Source organism: Chiloscyllium punctatum, chromosome 3, assembly GCF_047496795.1.
Source record: "Chiloscyllium punctatum isolate Juve2018m chromosome 3, sChiPun1.3, whole genome shotgun sequence".
NCBI classification, from domain to species: domain Eukaryota; kingdom Metazoa; phylum Chordata; class Chondrichthyes; order Orectolobiformes; family Hemiscylliidae; genus Chiloscyllium; species Chiloscyllium punctatum.
This window is the reverse complement of record NC_092741.1, coordinates 93,114,273-93,134,595: the sequence shown is the minus strand read 5'-3', so window position 1 is coordinate 93,134,595 and position 20,323 is coordinate 93,114,273. Positions and strand designations below refer to the sequence as shown.

The 20,323-nt window shown below is 42.3% G+C and overlaps 1 protein-coding gene across 1 annotated transcript in view; it reads left to right on the top strand.

The window, feature by feature from the left end:
• Positions 1-19,809: 19,809 nt before the first annotated feature.
• Positions 19,810-20,323, top strand: part of LOC140454235 (adhesion G-protein coupled receptor F1-like) — an 84,569-nt gene continuing 84,055 nt past the window's right edge. The window contains exon 1 of the mRNA XM_072549045.1: positions 19,810-20,073. Within this exon, the coding sequence (XP_072405146.1) occupies positions 19,810-20,073 (264 nt within the window). The remainder of the gene's footprint in view (positions 20,074-20,323) is intronic.

Below are 20,323 nucleotides of genomic sequence, written 5' to 3'. Positions count from 1 at the left end.
TCCTCTACTCTTCCTATCAAAGTTCATAGCACCAAATTTTCCCACATTTTATTCTATCTGCAAAGTTTTTGCCTACTTGTTTAACCTGTCTATATCGCTCTGCAGACATTTTCTGTCATCCTCACGACTTGTCTTCCCACCTATTTTTGTGTCATCTGCTAACGTGGTGCTAGTATATTCATTTTCCCCTTCCAAGTCATTAATATATTGTCAATGGTTGTGGCCCAAGCACCGTTCTGTAAGACATGCCACTAGTTACAGTGTCCTATTCTCAAACAACATAAAATACTCCTCTTTTTATCTAAAGGTACTAAGTCATTGTTGCCATAGGATCCAGAGCTATGTGCCCAAAACTGGAAAATAAGATTAGTACAGACAGACCTTTGTTGACCAGCGTGGACATAATTGGCTGAGCAACCCCCTTCAGTGTTGTAAATGGCTGAATCTATAAGTTAATGCAGATAATGTTGCTGAGTTGTATCAAATTTATTGATAATTTTTTGCTTCAATCTTTCAGAAAGCTACAACTTAACACACGAATCATGCTCAAGCAATAAAAACCCAACTTTATTGTTCTACTCTGAATTAACTACCGGAGCTCAATAGATAACACTGCTGCTCTTCGTCTGTAGAAGAAATTAAAAAACAAAGATCAATTTACTGTATGTGAAGCTATTTTAAAAGTTATTTGAGAAGAAATTATTTTTCCTCTTAGAAATATATAAGAATTGTGGCATTAAGCACCTAATAAACACCTTTAATTTATTGAATGGGGATAACAAAGTTTTCATTGATCACTGGGGCTATAGTTCACATCAACTTAAAAACAGAACATTTAGCACAGTCATGGAATCCTTACAATGTAGAAAGATGCCATTTGGCCCATTGAGTCTGTACTGATATTCTGAAGATCATCCCACTCAAACCCAGCCCTTTACCCTATCCCTATAAGCCTGAATTTATTGTGGCTAATCTAACTAACCTGCTCACCTCTGGACACTGTGGACAATTTAGGATGGCCAATCCACTTAACCTGCACAAACTTTGGACTATGGGAGGAAACCAGAGCACCCGACGGAAATGCACACAGACATGGAGAGCAATAGGGTTAACCACTGAGCCACCATACCACCCAAGTGACACTTGGTTGCAGAATCATTCAGTTCATTCTAATGCTGTGTTAATAGTAATGGAATTATTCATTCCTCGGTATGTAAGTAAACCAGATCATCTGGTTTTGCAGATAATATCATTATACATTGTCAGAGGGTGTTTTTGTATCTTAGCTCATTTTTTAGAGTGAAATTCTTTCTTTCTATCCTTCCCGCATAAGCTAATTCCTGCTTTGGGTCTGCTAGGTACTCATGTATTTGTGAATTTCAAATGTTTCCAACAATGAACTATAAAGGGAGATAGATCCCCAGGACCTGATGAGATGTATCTGAGATCTTTGTAGGAAGCTAGGGAAGTGATTGCTGTCTCCCCCGCTGAGATACTTATATTATCAAAAGCCACAGGGGAGGTGCTGGAACATTGGAGAATAGCTAATGTGGCACCATTTTTTAAGGTCGGTGGTAGAGAAAAACAGGCAACTATAGACTGACATCAGTGGTGGGTAAGTTGTTTGTGGAGGGGTTTCTGAGGGACAGGATGTACATGTATTTGGAAACACAAGGACTGATGGCCTCCTTCTTCAAAGACCGCAATTTCCCCTCCCCTCCCCTCCCACATGGTCGATGTTGCCCTCCTGCACATCTCCGACACTTCCCACACCTCCGCCTTTGAACCTCGCCCCTCCAACTGCATCATCCTCCACCATTTCCACCACCTATAAATGGACCCCACCACCAGAGATATATTTCCCTCCCCACCTCTATCTGCATTCCATAAAGACCATTCCCTCTGTGACTCTCTCGTCGGGATGACGCCCGCCCCCCTCCCCCCCCCCCCCCCCCAACAATCCACCCTCCCCTCCCGGCATCTTCTTCAGCCACTTCAGGAATTGCAAAACTTCTCCGTCCAAGGCCCCAAAGGAGCTTTCCGCATCCATCATTTGTTTACCTGCAATTCCACATGTCATTTACTATATCCATTGCTCCCGATGTGGTCTCCTCTACATTGGGGAATCTAGATTAGAATGGTGCTGGAAAAGCACAGTAGTTCAGGCAGCGTCCGAGGAGCAGTACTCTACATTGGGGAGACAGGATGCCTACTTGCAGAGCGTTTCAGAGAACATCTCCTGGACACGTGCATGAAGCAACCCAACTGCCCTGTGGCTGAACACTTTAACTCCCCCTCCCACTCCACCAAGGACATGCAGGTGCTGGGCCTCCTCCATCACCAAACCTCAACTATCTGACGCCTCGAGGAGGGACATCTCAACTTCCGCTTTAGCACCTTCCACCCACAAGAGATTATTGTGGACTTGACCAGTTTCCTCAATTCCCCTCCACTCACCTTATCCCAGATCCAACCACTCTCATGACTTGTCCTACCTATCCATCTCCCTTCCCACCTATCCGCTCCACCCTCTTCTCTGACCTATCACCATTTACCCCATCTTCATCTATCTATTGCACTCTCAGCTACCTTTCACCCAAACCACCCAGCCGCGCCCCTCCCCCCCTCCCATTTATCTCTCCACCCCTTGGCTTACACGCCTCATTCCTGATAAAGGGCTTATGCCTGAAATGTCAAATTTCCTGCTGCTCGCATGATGCCTGACTTACTTTTCTGGCACGACTCTAATCTCCACCTTTGAAATATTCCATTCACTTCTAGTCTCCCTACTATAGGAAAGCTGTTGTTAAACTTGAAAGGATGCAGAAAAGATTTATAAGGATGTTGCCAGAGTTGGAGGGTTTGAGATATCAGGAGAGATTGAATAGGATATGATTGTTTTCTCTGAAACATTGGAGGCTGAGAAGTAACCTTAAAGAGATTTATAAAATCATGAGGGTCATGGATTGGGTAAATAGCCAACTTTGTTACCCAAGATAGGGAAGTCCATGGGTGTAATGTGAGAGGGAAAAGATATAAAAGGGACCAAAGGGGCAACATTTTCATGCAGAGAGTGTTGCGGGTCTGGAATGAGCTACCAGATGAAGTGGTGGAGGCTGGTACAATTAGAACATTTAAAAGGCATCTGGATGGATACATTAACAGAAAGGGTTAAGGGGGATATGGGCCAAATGCTGGCAAATGGGACTAGATTAATTTAGGTTATCTAGTGGGCGTGGATGAGTTGGACGGGAGGGGCCTGTTACATGCTATATGCCTCTATGACTCTAGGTCACTGAAATTTTGCTTGACTTTATTGAAAGTATAGAAACCTTTGCAAAGTTTTTCCTCAGGAAATGAATGGACTGGGTTGATTTCCTGCCTTAACTCAGGTGAGCATGGAGCAATTCAATTGTTAATAAGAGTAAACCTTGGTATTGAAGGAAGGGGCAATAACTGCAAAGTTTGATCACCATTTCCTGGCTCCTACCACCAAAGGTGCTTGTTAGGACACATGATAATGCTTTTGTCCCTGAACCCTGCTGCCCCCAACCTCTGCAGATAGACACTCCTTCCCATGTTTGTGTAGCTTGATGTGACATATTCACTAGGTTCCATAAAAGCAATAATAAAATTGCTGGGAAAACCCAGCAAGTCTAGCAGCTTCTGTGGAGAGAAATTAGAGTTAAGTGACCCTTCTTCACATTGGTTGTTGCTTGGAAAAGGATGGTTTTTGTACAGCAGACTGGGTCAGGGAATGGAGGAGTAAACAATTGGTGGTGGTAAATCCCAAAGAGAGAGAAAAACATTTGGACAGACAAAGGAGTGGGTAAAGATCAGCCTGGGAGAATGAATAGTTGCCAGTGGGGACTATTAGTGGCTAACAATGGGTTGTGTGTGTGGTAGCAGCCCATGTGATGACAAGGCCTGGTTTGTTGGGGTTGGGGTAGGGTCATGGGAGAAAGTGTGTTCCCAAGTTGTAAATGAGGTGTTGTTCCCGGCATCTGCAGTTCTTTCATTTTTTTGGGGAGAAAAAAGTGCTGATATGGGGGCATCCCTTGTATCCTTGAACCTTTACAACAAAACCTTCTACAGTTAAGAAGGGAAAATTGACAGGATGCAGAACTAGACTGATAAGTGCCAGTGTTCAGCCTGGAAAAGTGTGAAGTCATTCGTTTTGGAAAGTTGAATTTTAATGCAGATTACCAGGTTAAAGGCAGGATTCTTGGTAGTGTGGAGGAACAGAGGGATGTTAGGGTCCGCGTCGATACATCCCTCAAAGTTGCCACCCAATTGTTGGGGTTGTTAAGAAGGTGTATGATGTATTGGCTTTCATTAGCAGGGGGATTGAGTCTAAGAGCCATGAGGTTATGCTGCAGCTCTACAGAGCCCAGGTCGCCCCATTCCAGGAAGGATGTGGAAGCTTTAGAGAGGCTGCAGAGGGGACTTAACAGGATGCTGCCAGACTGGAGGCCTTGCCTTATGAAGAAAGGTTGAGGGAGCTAGGGCTTTTCTTATTGGAGCAAAGAATGATGAGAAGTGACTTATTGGAGGTTTTCAAGATGATGAGAGGCATAGATAGAGTGAATAGTTAGAAAATTTTTCCCAGGGCAGAAATGGCTATCACAAGGGGACATAATTTTAAGGTGATTGGAGGAAGGTTTGGGGGAGATGTCAAAGGTCAGTTCTTTACACAGAGAGTAGTGAATGTGGGGAATGCACTGCCAACAGTGGTAACAGGCACATAAATGATAGTAAAATGAAGGTATGTAGGTTAGTTTGACCTTAGAGTAGGATAAAAGGTCAGCACAACATTGGGCGGCATGGTGGCACAGTGGTTAGCGCTGCTGCCTCACAGGTTCAGTTCCCGTCTCTGGCAACTGTCTGTGTGGAGTTTGCATATTCTCCCAGTGTCTGCGTGGGTTTCCTCCGGGTGCTCCGGTTTCCTCCCACAGTCCAAATATGTGCAGGTTGGGTGAATTGCCCATGCTAAATTGCCCATAGTGTTAGGTGAAGAGGTAAATGTAGGGGAATGGGTCCGGTTGGATTGTTCTTCGGAGGGTCGGTGTGGACTTGTTGGGCCAAAGGGCCTGTCTCCATATTGTAAGTAATCTAACATCAAGGGCCAAAGAGCCTGTACTCTTCTATGTTCTCTGTTCTAAAATAGGAAAGTGAAAAGAAATCTTGTTGTTTATCAATCAAATGGATTTACATAGCCTCTGGGTCAGTACAAAATACTCAATGAACTTCAAAACACAGGAAAACTGGGTAAAATACTTTATTAAAGGCCATATATTAGAAAGAATTTAAACACTTTCACAGATAATGTAACTAAGACTTATGGCTATTTTAAATGTTATAACTGCTGTTTCAATGCAATAAATCATTACTGCGATAAGTTTGCTGTAAAATTGTTGCATGTTGCTGTGTAAAAATCATTTGTGGATTGTTATAATGTATTTCTTACTTGGATATTTTTTTAAAATTAAGTAACACATTAAGCCTTAGGAAAGGATTTTGAGAAGTAGTTTTGTTTTAAAGATTGTGAATATATTATTGACAGAAATACAAGTTGTTTGTGTACAACTGGTGTTTAGAAATTATCATCAGATGCAATTGTGATTTTTCTTTGTTCATTCTGGTGAAGCTTACAAGATACAACCCTTTGTGAAAACTTAATTGATGATTTGAGTATGGAAGGAGTGGCATAGATAAATAAACAAAACTGCATTTAACGCACTAAATATAATTATTGCCACATGAATGCAATACTTTTGTTATTCTTACACAGGATGTGGGAGTCACTGGCTAAACCAGTATTTACTGCCCATAGACAATTAAGAGTCAAACATAGTGCTGCGAGTCTGAGGTCACTTGTAGACTAGACCACGTAAGACAGCACATTTACTTTCCTGTAGGACATTAATGAATCAGATGGGTTTTTACAACAATGGTTACACATAGTTGTCATTAAGCCAGCTCTCTATTTTAGTTTTTATATAAGGTACACTCATATTTCATCATCTGCCATGATCAGATTCTGAATCCCTATGCCCACACATTAACGGTGGCACAGTGGTTAGCACTGCTGCCTCACAGCACCAGAGACGTGGGTTCAATTCCCGCCTCAGGTGACTCTGTGTGGAGTTTGCACATTCTCCCCGTTACTGCGTGGGTTTCGCCTGGGTACTCCGGTTTCCTCCCACAGTCCAAAAACGTGCAGGTTAGGTGGCCATCTTCCGCAGCTACACTGGCACCGCCCCCCACATTTTCCTCCGCTACATCGATGACTGTATCGGCGCTGTCTCGTGCTCCCACAAGGAGGTTGAACAGTTCATCCACTTTACCAACACCTTCCATCCCGACCTCAAATTCACCTGGACTGTCTCAGACTCCTCCCTCCCTTCCTCGACCTTTCCATTTCTATCTCGGACATTTACTATAAACCGACTGACTCCCACAGCTACCTAGACTACACCTCCTCCCACCCTGCCCCCTGTAAAAACGCCATCCCATATTCCCAAATCCTTTGTCTCCGCCGCATCTGCTCCCAGGAGGACCAGTTCCAAAACCGTACAACCCAGATGGCCTCCTTTCTCAAGGACTGCAATTTCCCCCCAGACGTGGTCGACGATGCCCTCCACCGCATTCCTTCCACTTCCCGCTCCTCCGCCCTTGAGCCCCGCCCCTCCAACCGCCACCAGGACAGAACCCCACTGGTCCTCATATACCACCCCACCAACCTCCATGTACAGCGTATCATCCGCCGTCATTTCTGCCACCTCCAAACGGACCCCACCACCAGGGATATATTTCCCTTCCCTCCCCTATCAGCATTCCGAAAAGACCACTCCCTCCGTGACTCCCTCGTCAGGTCCACACCCCCCACCAACCCAACCTCCACTCCCGGCACCTTCCCCTGCAACCGCAAGAAATGCAAAACTTGCGCCCACACCTCCCCCCTTACTTCCCTCCAAGTCCCCAAGGGATACTTCCATATCCGCCACAAATTCACATGCACCTCCACACACATCATCTATTGCATCCGCTGCACCCGATGTGGCCTCCTCTATATTGGGGAGACAGGCCGTCTACTTGCGGAACACCTCTGGGACACCCGGACTGACCAACCCAACCACCCCGTGGCTCAACACTTCAACTCCCCCTCCCACTCCACCAAGGACATGCAGGTCCTTGGACTCCTCCATCGCCAGACCAGAGCAACACGACGGCTGGAGGAAGAGCGCCTCATCTTCTGCCTAGGAACCCTCCAACCACAAGGGATGAACTCGGATTTCTCCAGTTTCCTCATTTCCCCTCCCCCCACCTTGTCTCAGTCAAATCCCTCGAACTCAGCACCGCCTTCCTAACCTGCAATCTTCTTCCTGGCCTCTTCGCCCCCACCCCACTCCGGCCTATCATCCTCACCTTGACCTCCTTCCACCTATCACATTTCCAATGCCCCTCCCCCAAGTCCCTCCTCCCTACCTTTTATCTTAGCCTGCTGGACACACGTTCCTCATTCCTGAAGAAGGGCTTATGCCCGAAACATCAATTCTCCTGTTCCTTGGATGCTGCCTGACCTGCTGCGCTTTTCCAGCAACACATTTTCAGCATCTGCAATCCTCACTTTCTCCTCCAGGTTAGGTGGATTGGCCTTGTTAAATTGCCCATAGTGTTAGGTAAAGGGGTAAATGTAGGAGAATGGGTCTGGGTGGGTTTCTCTTCGGAGGGTTGGTGTGGACTTGTTGGGCCAAAGTGCCTGTTTCCACACTGTAGGGAATCAAATCTAATCTAAGCTATAAGAGCAGGACAGGAGTTGGGATGTTTGTGACAAGTAAATCTTCCATCTTCCTCAAGCCATTCCACTATCGACATAGCAGAAGTCAGGACTGTGATGAAATGTTCTCTGCTTGATTGGATGAGTGCAGTTCCAACAACACTTGATGCTCAATAATATCCAGGGCAAAGCAGACTACTTGCTTGCCACTCTTCCCATGATCTTAATCATTCACTCTGTCCCACAATAAAACACAGTGGCAGCACTGAGTATCTTCTACAAGATGCATTGCTGCAGAACCCACTCCAAGCTGCATACTATCCCAACATGGAACTGTATCTCTGTTCCTTCATGTTAGCTGGATTAATATGCTGGAATCTGGATTAGTGGTGCTGGAAGAGCACAGCAGTTCAGGCAGCATCCAAGGAGCAGCTGGATATCCCTCCCTAATAGTGTGTCAGCTCTCATGGAATGCGGTGGTTGTAGACAGAAGTTCACCATGACCTTTGTATGGGCAATAAATGCTCAGCCGGTCATTAACACCCTGAATAAATAAAGCACCAGTTCAAATCCATTGGACCAATTATATCCTTCAGTGTTGTAATCGTTTTGGGTGTAGAATCATTGAGGCCTGAATGACATGAACAAAGGCAAGAAATTTCACAACATCATTCAAGAAAGACAGAGAGGCCTAGCTCATTGTTGGGAGCAACTTTCTGCCTCTTTAACTGTGCTCAGGGCATCAAGGCAAAATCCTCACCAGGCAGTGGTGAGTGTCCTATAAAGGGGAAATTATTGTTAGTAACCTTAATAACTGTGCACTTCACCTTATTAATAAGCAGTTTCTTATCTTTCCATCTGCCCCAAGCAAACTAGATGCTGAGAATTCTCAATGTGAATGTCTTAGCAGGCATCTGGCAACTTCAGCTCACCACAAGGTGTGAGAAGCCTCTATGGTGCTCGACACACAACAAGAATTCAGGGCATAATCTATGGGCACCAGCTCCACAACCATCCCCTTCATCCACATCGACCCCAGACATTGGCATTTGATAATTGTCAGCCACTCAGGATCCTCTCTGATCCGCACATGCATAGGAAGTTGAGACCTGCATTTCAGGGCACATCAACAACTAGCGTTAGGCTGCTGCATGATCATTTTGTGTACAGGACAGACATCCAGCTCATAGATTGAACCAGGTTGTATCTGAGGGTGGCTCACTCACTCTTCTTGCTCTTGCTCACTTGGTATTTATTGCAAGTATCCAGCATCCCTGCCTTACGTGCTAATTAGTGCAGTCAAACAACCAGGTGGCTTACTTTGCTAGTCAGCAGCCTTCAGTCATGAGGACAGGTATCTTTCTGTACAGCAGTGTATGCCAATCTGCATGCCAATCTCATGCCTGCAGCTAATGTGCCAAATACATGGCAAGTAAGTAGCCATGTCTGAAAATCTTGAGATATTTCTTATTAACATCCATGGAGACAGCCCTCTGTAAGTCAAGGACAGTCCCCAATATCAGTCCAGTGGATTGGCCATGTTCAGTGTCCAATCGAGATGACCTTGGTCAGGGGTCTGCGCCTCTGGTGTCTCAAAAATACGTCATAGTAAGTACTGCGGTTCCATAGCGGCCACTCTTGGGAGATGTCCAGCAATCATTCAAGGGTCTGGGTACCTTTCAGCTGGAGAAGTCTTTCTAGGTTGGTGGGCCATGGTTATCAGTTGGGTCCATTCAGAGAAAATGGGGGAGAGGAGGAATGGTGTGGGAGAACAAAGCGAGATGTTATTGTTGCAGGAAGTTGAACTGAGAACCAGTTTGTGGGATTGGGGCTTCAGGCTCCAGCAAGAGGGGGCTTACAATTGTGAAGTATTTGTAAAGGAACAATTTGGTATAATATGGATAAAAACAGGACAATGTAGGAGGAGGGTTATCCACATCCCCAGCCAGGAACACCCTAGCCTCAAGGGTACCTGGCATGGCGAAAGGTGGGCAGGTGTAAGCTTATGTAGATGGGTTGAGCTACGATCTGGGGAGGTGTGAAACCTGTGGGGTTCACAGGACTGTCAAGAAGGGGAATTTGATGTTTGGGGCCTGGTTGACATTGCCTTTCCATATGCAATATAGAAGAAAATCCCACTTGCAGCAGTTGGGGTAAATGTCTTGACCTGTGAGGGAGGAGGCTTCAAGACCAACTGATGTGAAACATGTTAGAGGACAGAAACACTACACACTGATTCATGCACAGTATAGGATACAAAACTGCAGGGTCTCTAATCCCTGGTGATTCAAATTCATTGCTGTCCTGTATTGCATCCTAGATGCGAAAAAAATTAAACTTTCTCATCTTTACTCATTGTAAATAATTCGAGTATAGTACCGATCACCATCAGAAGAATGGCTTTTACAGGACTTTGACATGTAATGCTGTTGGTTAGCTATTTTCTTGAGGGCAATTACAAATAGGCAACAGATACTTACATAACAGTGACATTCACATCTCGTAAAATAACAGATAAATATAATTACTGCACATGGATCATGACAGTGCAACCATAAATAAACAAATGCTCACAGTTCTAAAACACTAACTCCGTTACTCCCTCTACAGTAGCTAGATGACTTGCTAAACAATTCCAGCATCCTCTGTTTACATTTTGGTTTTAAGAGCATAAGCTGCATTTTGCTTTAATAAGTAATACGAACAACACAGGCTGACTGCCTTGCTTGAAAAAACTTCATTTGCTCAGAGTTTACTGGACCTTAATGTTGCCCAATGTCTGTTCCATTTGTTCCCACTCAAACAATTTTACTCACACTGTTTCTGCAAGTCTTGAGTTGATAATGGACAACAAAGTGAAGGGAAAGGCAATTATTTTATTTGGGAGTGATGGCATGTGGGATGGTGGATTATAGTATACTAGCCTGGTAACTAGAGTCCTGGACCATTTTTGTAGGTACATGAGTTCATGGTGAATGTAAATAAATATATGGAATTAACAGCTCATCCAACAGATTCAACTTTGCCAGACTCTGAATGGTGTGAGCAATGGTGAGACAGTTGGAAAATGTGGTGAGAGAGGAAAAGAGAGTTTTGAAATCTAGGGGAAATATCTCGTTTTTCCACATGAACTTTCAATAGGTAGATGAGAAACTTGCTGGTGAGTGGCAAGGTGCCTATTTGCATACTTTAGCGTCTCATTATTAGCTAATCTCAAGTCATTTATATGCAGGCTGCTATTTTCCAGATAGTAGAAAGAAACGAGACAGCGACAATTCTCAGTACAAAAGCCAGTGTGGTTACCTGATGGCTGCAATTCATTAGTGCTTCATCCATCACCTGTCTTGTTCAACAATTGTCCAACATCTCAGGGCAAATTCGAGGGCAGCAACTAATTGCCCCCTCCATTCACGAAGGTTGGTATCAGCAAAGCACCAGCCTCACCATATCATCATGGTACATCTCGGACACACTTATAATACAGTCCAGCACTTCGGTACTCCAGTTTGAAGCTCACTGACACCCTACATTGTAATGCTGCAGGCAGGCAACTCTGCACACAGGCCCTGGCAACCAACTCATGCATCGGATTAACATCAAGGCTGTTAATTGACTTTCTTAACATTCTTAAGACTTTATACCTACTTGGATAATCACAGCATTTCTACATTGTTTTATGTTTTTATGCATTGCCATCTCATTCAGAACTCGTCAAATCACTGTAGTTCTGTTTTGACTTGCATTTTAGTGCAATCAGAAAGCTAAGCAGTATGGCATGTTTGTCAATGATGTACATGAAAGAGGAGAGACATGTGATTGTAGGATAATGTGCTACTTCAAAGTCACACCAACGTGGTTCAGCAGCTTGGGCTGCAAATGCACAGCAGTGCTTCAAATGGCCATGTCTGAAGTTGTGAGGGGAATAGTCCTTAATCTATTCATAGCATATGATAGTCAGTCAGGGGATGTCGTCATAGTTAATCGCAGGAAGGCTCAGTTCAGGCTTTGGACGTGGACAGTTGGCCTCTTGTGCAACTAGGATCCTAGGATCTATCTCATTACAGTCCAGGGAGTGGGCCACCACCAGTCTTGCAGATGGAGTCCAATCAGTCAAGAGCTTAGTGTTAAGACAATTGTGAAGAGTTGCATCAAGATCAGGGAAGAGATATTTTTGTTTCATTTAGTGTCTCTTGTTCTAATTTTAAAGTAGAAATGTCCCTTTAACATATATTTCTTAAAATCTTAAATAGTGTGGATGCAACACCTATACTAAAAATTAAACCAAAACAGGGTCTTGCTATGAGTAGCTGCAGATACAAAACGTGGGTATCAGTGGGTGCACAAGCAGTACTGCTCCAGTATTACAATATACCTGTCATTCGTTCAGGGTGTTTCATAGAAAGATATGACTTAGGGGCACAAGTAAGCCTTTTGACCCTTCAAGCCAGCCCTGCTATTCAAAAGATCATGACGAATCTGTTTGAGTTCTGAATTCCATATTCCCATCAATCCCCTGATAACCTTGGATTCCTTTACCTAACACAAACCTATCTACCTCCACCATGGAAAGTTTAAGACAGCGGCTCATTGTTCTGGACTTGCCCACAAGACTGAATATTCTTTCTGAGTCCACCTTATCAAGACCATTTAGGATCTTACATGCTTCAATCAAATCACCCCTCACTTTTCTAAACGCAAGTGGAAATAAACACAGTGTGTCCTATCTTTCCACATTAGACAATTTGTTCATTCCAGGTATCATTGAACTGGACTGATTCCATCACAATTACATTCTTCCCAAAATAAAGAGGCCAAAACTACACTCACAATCAGCAAATATAACAGAGCATAACATCTCTATGTTCAATTTCTGTTATAATAGAGGAGAGCACACCATTAGCTTTCTTAATGACTTGATGTACCTCATATTAATGTTTTGTGATTGATGCATTAGATTATCTAGATCTCTCAGCACCTTGGAATTCTGCACTTGTTCTGTTTAAATAATAATTCTTCCTACCAAAGTGAACAACTTCATATTTTTCCGCATTATACCTAATCTGTCAAATTTGTCCTCATTCACTCAACCTATCTATATCAGTCTACATCCTTGTTGTGCCAACTTCACTGTATTCATTCCTACCTATCTTTATGTTATCTACAAATTCACCCACTATGCCTTCCATTCCTTCACATAAGTTATTGCTATAAATTGTAAAAAGTTGAAGGCCCAGGACAGAACCCTGCTCGTCATAGCCTGCCTGTCTGAAAATGACCCAACAGTGCATACACTCTATTTCCTGTCAGCCAACCAATTTATTTTATCCATGCTAGTATATCACTTCCCCACATCATGAACTCTGATTTTGCACAAAAATACTTTCATATAAAATCTTTTCTAACATCTTCTGGAAATCCAAGTACCGTACACTACAGGCCCCCCTTTATCCATAGTGCATGTTACTTAAACATCTCCAATAAATTAGTTAAGCACATTATCCCTTTTACATAATTATGCTAATTTATCCTCATTATCTTGAATTTTTTCAATAATCAGTTACAACACATTATATAACTATAAACCTGTGAGCCTGACACCGGTGGTGGGTAAGTTGTTTGAGGTAATTGTGAAAGATAGGATTTATATGCATTTGGAGAGGCAAGGAATGATTAGGGATAATCAGCATGGTTTTGTGCAAGGGAAATCATGTCTCACAAGCTTGAGTTTTTTTGAGGAAGTAACCAAAAAGATTGATGAGGGCACAGTGGTGGACATCATTTACTTGGACTTTTGTAAAGCCTTTGATAAGTTTCTGCTTGGTACACCAACTCGTAAAGTTACATCACATAGGATTCAGGGTGAGTTTGTGAATTGGATACAAAATTGGCTTTATGGTAGGAAACAGAGGATGGTGGTGGAGGAGTGCTTTTTGGACAGGAGGCCTGATACCACAGGGATTGGTATTGGGTCCACTATTGTTTGTCATTTATATAAATGGTTTGGATGAGAATGTAGGAGGCATAGTTAGTAAATTGGAGAAAGTGAAGACTGCAGATGTTGGAGATTAGAGTCAAAAGGTGTGGCACTGGAAAAGCACAGCATTCTGATAAAACAAACATGCAATTAATGATGGGGCCCTGGGTAGAGTTGTAGAACAGAGAGACCTAGGGGGTTCAGGTGCACAATTCTTTGAAATTTGTATAAAAGGTAGACAGAGTGGTTAAGATGGCATTTAGCAAGTTTGTCTTCATTGCTCACACTGCTTGGATATAGGAGTTGGGACATTATATTGAGGTTGAGGACATTGATGAGGCCTCTTCTGGAGTACTTGTCGTGGAGAAAATGTAGAGAATCACGAGGAGACACACAGAGTTCTTCAAGAAGTGGGTCTTTTATTTGCAAACAAAAAACCGTGACACTGAGAAAGCAGATTCTTGAATGCCCACGAACCTCAGAGCCCGTGGATTTTTATATTTTTTTAATTATGTTTCTGTTGGCTTATCAGCATGTTCAACTATATTAATCAAAGTACCTCACTCTAACTACACAATAAACCAGTGATGTTAGTTCCCATTATCTGTTTAGTTGTACATTCTACTTAATGCTATTCTAATGTCATGGTTAGATATTTATTATCACACCTGCTACAGTGATCTTCCATTCCAGACTCACCTGTCATGATAGATATTTAGCTATTCCAGCTATTACAGTAGTCTCCTGTCTCAAGCTGACTCTACTAACTATTAATTAGATGTTTAATGTCATGTCCCAAATATTTATGATCCCAATCTTGTCATAATGACACTAAACAGGGAAATTGGCTCTACTGTTATCTCATCTCGCCATCGTGACCTTTCAGCCTTAACCTTACTCTGCTAAGAGCATTCCACTATTCTTATCCCATCTTCCCTTCCACAACCACAGATCGCCAGTGGTCTTCATGCTTTAATCCTTCCCATGCTTTCATGCTCTTTATTTTCCATATACAGTGTCCAGTTCTGATTATCCTGTTAGAGAAAGGATATTATTAACCTGGAGAGGGTTCAGAAAAGATTTACCAGATTTTGCCTGGAATGGAGGTTTTGAATTATAAAACATTTTTCACTAGAGTGTAGGAGATTAATGGGTGACCTTACAGAGGTTTATAAAATCATGAGGGGCATAGATAAGGTGAATAGCAAACTTCTTTCCCTCAGGTGGGGAAGTTCAATCCTGCATATTTTTAGGATGAGAGGAGAAAGATTTCAAAAGGACATGAGGGGCAACATTTTTACACAAGAGAGTGGTTAGAGTATGGAATGAACTGCCAGAGGAAGTGATGGATGCAAATATAGTTGCAGTGTTTAAAAGACATTTGGATAAGTAAATGAATAGAAAAGGTTTGGAGGGATATGAGCCAAATGCGGGTAGGTAGGACTAATTTAGTTTGGGAATCATGGTCAGCGTGGACGAATTGGACATTAGGGTCTGTTTCCATACTATATGACCCTATGACTCTATGAGTCTCTAACACACAATTACAACAATTAGTGATCATTTACAACACCTTCATCCATGACAAACATTAATTTACCTGACCTGTAGGTTACTGTTTTCTGCCTCCCTCCTTTCTTGAAGAGGGGTTGTATTTATTGCTTTCCAGCCTTCTAGAATGCATGAATTTTGGAAAATTAATACACAAGCATTGACAGCATTACATATTTATGTCAATACATCTGGGCACATAAAATTTGTCAACATTACAGGCCATTGACATTACTGATGCGAAATGGTGGAGGCCACATATGTGTGTATCGTGTGCTCAATGATAGTAGTTATATTACAAATTTTTGTTGACATCTGCGTGCATCTCTAATTACCAATTTCAAAACAAATACAAAAATGAGAATTGCCAAATCCTAAAACTTGCTTTCATTTGTATACCTGCCCTTTCAAAATAGTTTTCGATGACAGTTGTTTCATTTTTGACAATTGTTTCCTGACACGAATGGAAACTTGCCAGTAACTCAAATGCTTTTTTGTTTGTTTTGACGGCCTGTTGAAAATAGTTATGCAATGAATCTAATTTATTTAATACTTCAGCACCGGTAATGTGAGGACATGCAGCTTTGCTTGTGCCTCACCTACTTTATTGCAACCTTGGAATCTGCTGTCTTTGAAAGTGCTTCTAAATTGGCATCATCATCCATTGGTACACTAGATAATTCAGCATCATCAGCAGGTGGTCAAACATTCTTCCTTTACCAGTCCCAATTTTTGAGAAGTGTGTGGTGTTGACATCAATTTCCATGACATCACATTGCTGTTGATCGGAAGAACAAGATCATGATTTGCTAAATGTTCTTCTAAGTATTGCTGAGAGGAGACATGTTGTCAAGTCCGTTCATCTTGCACTTATCCAGGACATCGTCCAGAACATAGCAGCCCACATGGTTGGCATCACATCTACAAGCATCCACTCCCTCCTCCTTCAACACTCAGTAGCAGCAGTGTGCACTACCTTAAAGAGGCACTGCAGAAATTATCATAGACAGGACCATCTAAACCCATGACCACTTCCATATGGAAAGACAAGGGTAAACATAGATGGCAACACTATCATTTGCAATTTCTGCTCCAAGCCAATCACCGTCCTGACTTGGAAATATGTCACTGTTTCTTCATTGTCACTGAATCAAAATCTTGGATTTCCCACCCTAATGGCACTGTGGGTCAACTACAGCACATGGACTGCAGCAGTTTAAGAATGCAGCTCATCACCAGCTTCTCAAAGGCAATTAGGGATGGACGATAAATGCTGGACAGCCAATGATGTCCACATGCAATGAATAAGAAGGAACTTATCAGGACAGACACCAGAGTGCCAATTTTCAAAGGAAGCTACAAAATGTAATTGTGTGTGAAAAAGCTTCCGATTGATCAAAGCACTGACATGGACAATGCATCAGGAAGATATTGACATTGTTACACTAACCCTTCATGCTTCCATTTCATTCAAAAAGTGAATAATTCATGGAAATGTTTGTTATGCCTGCAGAGGTCAAGGCCCTCCATATTGAATATATTAAGTTTCTAGCAAGCATTAGTGAGTTTTTTTTAAAGAATGTAATTTGGCAGTGTTTTAATGAATATATTTGCACAATCACGTATTCTCTGTTTGAGAGAATTTTTTAATACACTTAATTTTGGGATGAGTGTCATAGACAAGGCATGTACTTATTGCTCAATCCTACCAGTTCATGAGAAAGTGATGGTAGTCTTCTTCATTAACCATGCTGTGCTGGTAGTGATACTATGGGCAGGATTGTACAGATAGCAGGGCATATCTCTATTCTACTGTTCAAAAAATCAGTGCATAAGCAATGTACTCATGTTCCATTCATCTGAATGTTTTTCATCATTGATTAGAAATAAAAAATATTTCTTTATTTGCACTTATAATCTGAAACCACTGGGTTATCTCTGTCTTCTGTTTTCAAATTAGGTATCGATTTGGGCATATTCCAGTCATCTGACACATACTGCCATTGAATTCCCCGAACATTTTTGCTATAATAATTATGTATGTTGTTATTCTAGAAAAGAGGTTCCAGGAAACTGTGATCTAATTCTGACTTAATTCATGCCGCGGTTTTCTGTGCTATTTGCCCTTGCCCTTGCTGAAACAGTATTTAAGTTAATTATCAAATTGTTGTTCCTCTTTAAAGTCAATGTAAATCCTAATTTTCTGGAATAAATGGTGAGTCATTGTTGTTGCTACTCTAACTCAAATATAGTGGAATGGTGACTTGGTGACCTCCATGAATAACGTGGTTTATGGTTAAATTCAGTTGGTTATATGCTTGTTGGAAAAGATTTCCTTTTGTACATTACTTCTAATACCTTGTGAAATATTAGAATCATAGTTTTATTGAATTTGTGTTTCCTTGTTGTATGTAAAGCTCCTTAAAAATGTCATTGGAATTGATCACAAAGCAAATTTAAATCCTGGAATCAAAATGAATTTCTCCAAATTTAATTCAATTGGATGTCAACCTGAAAAGTACAAGGAAACAATGTTGATGAAAGCAGCTAGAGTTCTTCAGATAGTTGGTGAGAAATTATCTCGTGTCCCTTTCAATTAAATCTGCTACCTGAGAGTCTGGGTGGAACACAAGGATTGGGAATTAATACATTATTTATACATCAGGGCCGTCAGGAATTCAAATTCAGACCTGCATGACCCTGTGTCACCAGTCACTAATTGTATATCAAATGTATGGATGCCCATTAGATTAAGAAAAAGGTTTTCCTAATGGGAAATACATAGGCTACATGGATGCAGTTTATTGTTACACCTCTCTGGGGCAGCATGCTGGAAATCAATCCCTGCTATTCCTGGAGTTGTCACACATGTTAAAAAGTTTATAAAAGTTTGCAAGTCCCCAATAGATTCGGGTTAACAGAAAACACAGACCAGATTTCTGTACTTAACAAGAACTATTCATTACAAATAAATAGATTCTAACCACAGGTAGACAACTCTGAACTGCCAACATGTAACTCTACTGGTTAAAATTTCAATCCACTTCTGAGACTTGCTCCCAATGTTGTGGTTCTGTTCGCCGAGCTGGGAATTTGTCTTGCAAACGTTTTGTCCCCTGTCTAGGTGACATCCTCAGTGCTTGGGAGCCTCCTGTGAAGCGCTTCTGCGATGTCACCTAGACAGGGGACAAAACGTTTGCAAGACAAATTCCCAGCTCGGCGAACAGAACCACAACAATGAGCACCCGAGCTACAAATCTTCTCCCAAACTTTGAACTTGCTCCCAACATGTGCACACAGTCCTACACAGACAGACAAAAAAGGTTGTATGCATGGAGAGGAGAAAAGTAGTGAGGAAACTCTTCAGTAGCACAAGTCCACAGGATTCAATGGAAGGGGTCTATTTGGTTTCCCAAATTCTTTAGTTCTCTGAGATTTTGCTTTGGGTTTTTCTACACAGGAGATATAGAGTGACTAATTGACAAATTGGGAAGTCTGTGACTTACTGATTTGAATCAAAAGCTTACAACAACTGGAGGGAGTAAACAACTTCAATTCTTTAGCTTCACGTCTTTTGCTTGGGAGACAGGAGTCACCACCTCCCCTCCCAGCGATCCCTGTAACATTTACACCTATAAGCTGTTCAGCTACTCATGGATCAATCAGCGAGTCATCGTAAGGCATTTGGCACCCACAACTGATCCCAATTCCCCAACCAATTAGCTACTTGTTACCAGCCAAGTTTCACTTCTACACATACACCAGAGCCATGCCACCTATTAACGACCTCTCTCAGCGACCTAGGCAAGTGTAAGCAACAAGTTTCAGTAACTTGCTTTTTAAAAATACAGCAATTTCTTTCTCAATCGTCTGTTGTGAAAGTTTCTTTTTCCCCAATTCAGACAAGAAGAAAAAATTGTAAACTAATAATACTTATAGTCATGTTACAGACTGTAGCTCTCAAAATTCAGGCAATTTCACTAATTCCAGCAGTCTCTCTTCCTGCTTGACAGCCTCTTTGAGAAAGATGATGAGCTGCTGAAGAGTGTTTGAGTGATCTGCCCTGTCCCCACTACGGCTTTTGCCCGAAACGTCGATTCTCCTGCTCCTTGGATGCTGCCTGACCTTCTGTGCATTTCCAGCACCTCACTCTAATCTAGACTCTCGTTTCCAGCATCTGCAGTCATTGTTTTTATCTGATCTCCAGCACCTGCCGTCCTCACTTTCTCCCACAACAGCATTCACTATCAGGACATGGGCTCCAATTCACATTTCAAAAGTTGGCTCAGGTCAGTGACTTGGTCTCCCCGCGGAAATGCAGTGACTAACTCACTGTTCAATCTCAGGACCGGTCTGACTATAAAACATTCTTCTGTCGTCTTTGTGTAATAAAACAGCGCCTTTGTTTAGCATGAATTTCTGTAAAAGAATGGGAATTCAACGACCTTTGAGAATACTTTATCTTCAATTCCCTCACACACCGCCATTGATGGTGATGTTTTGAATGTTTTACATATCCCTCCGGGATATAGCTGTCCCACTGACCCCCACCCCCCCGCTGTACTGCCTCGGCGGATCCCGCCGTTTTAACCTGGGGCTAGTGGGCGGTCCCTCGATCTGCCTGAAGTCACTCTCAGTGACTCTGGAACAGAGGAGGAAGTACATTACCCGATTGGACTGGACTCAAAACTTGCCAGCGATCCTCACACGGGGCAAGAACAGCTTTGATGTAAACCGAATCAACCTTTCTCTCGGAGGAAAATCAAAGGTAAGAAAGACTGTCCGTTTCGGAATGAGAAGTGTTCGTAAACATAAGTCTTTAAAGAAAACATACATTAGAGCTGAAATACATTTCCAGATTGACATTGTGATAGGTGGAAGATCTCCTTTGTGTGTGATATTCAATGAGATCGTAACCTGGTTGTTCATAAACAAGTTTACCATTCACCCAACAAGAGGTCATTCGAAATAGTCAAGCTCTTTATATCAGGGAAATAGGCGAGGATTTTGCAGGAATT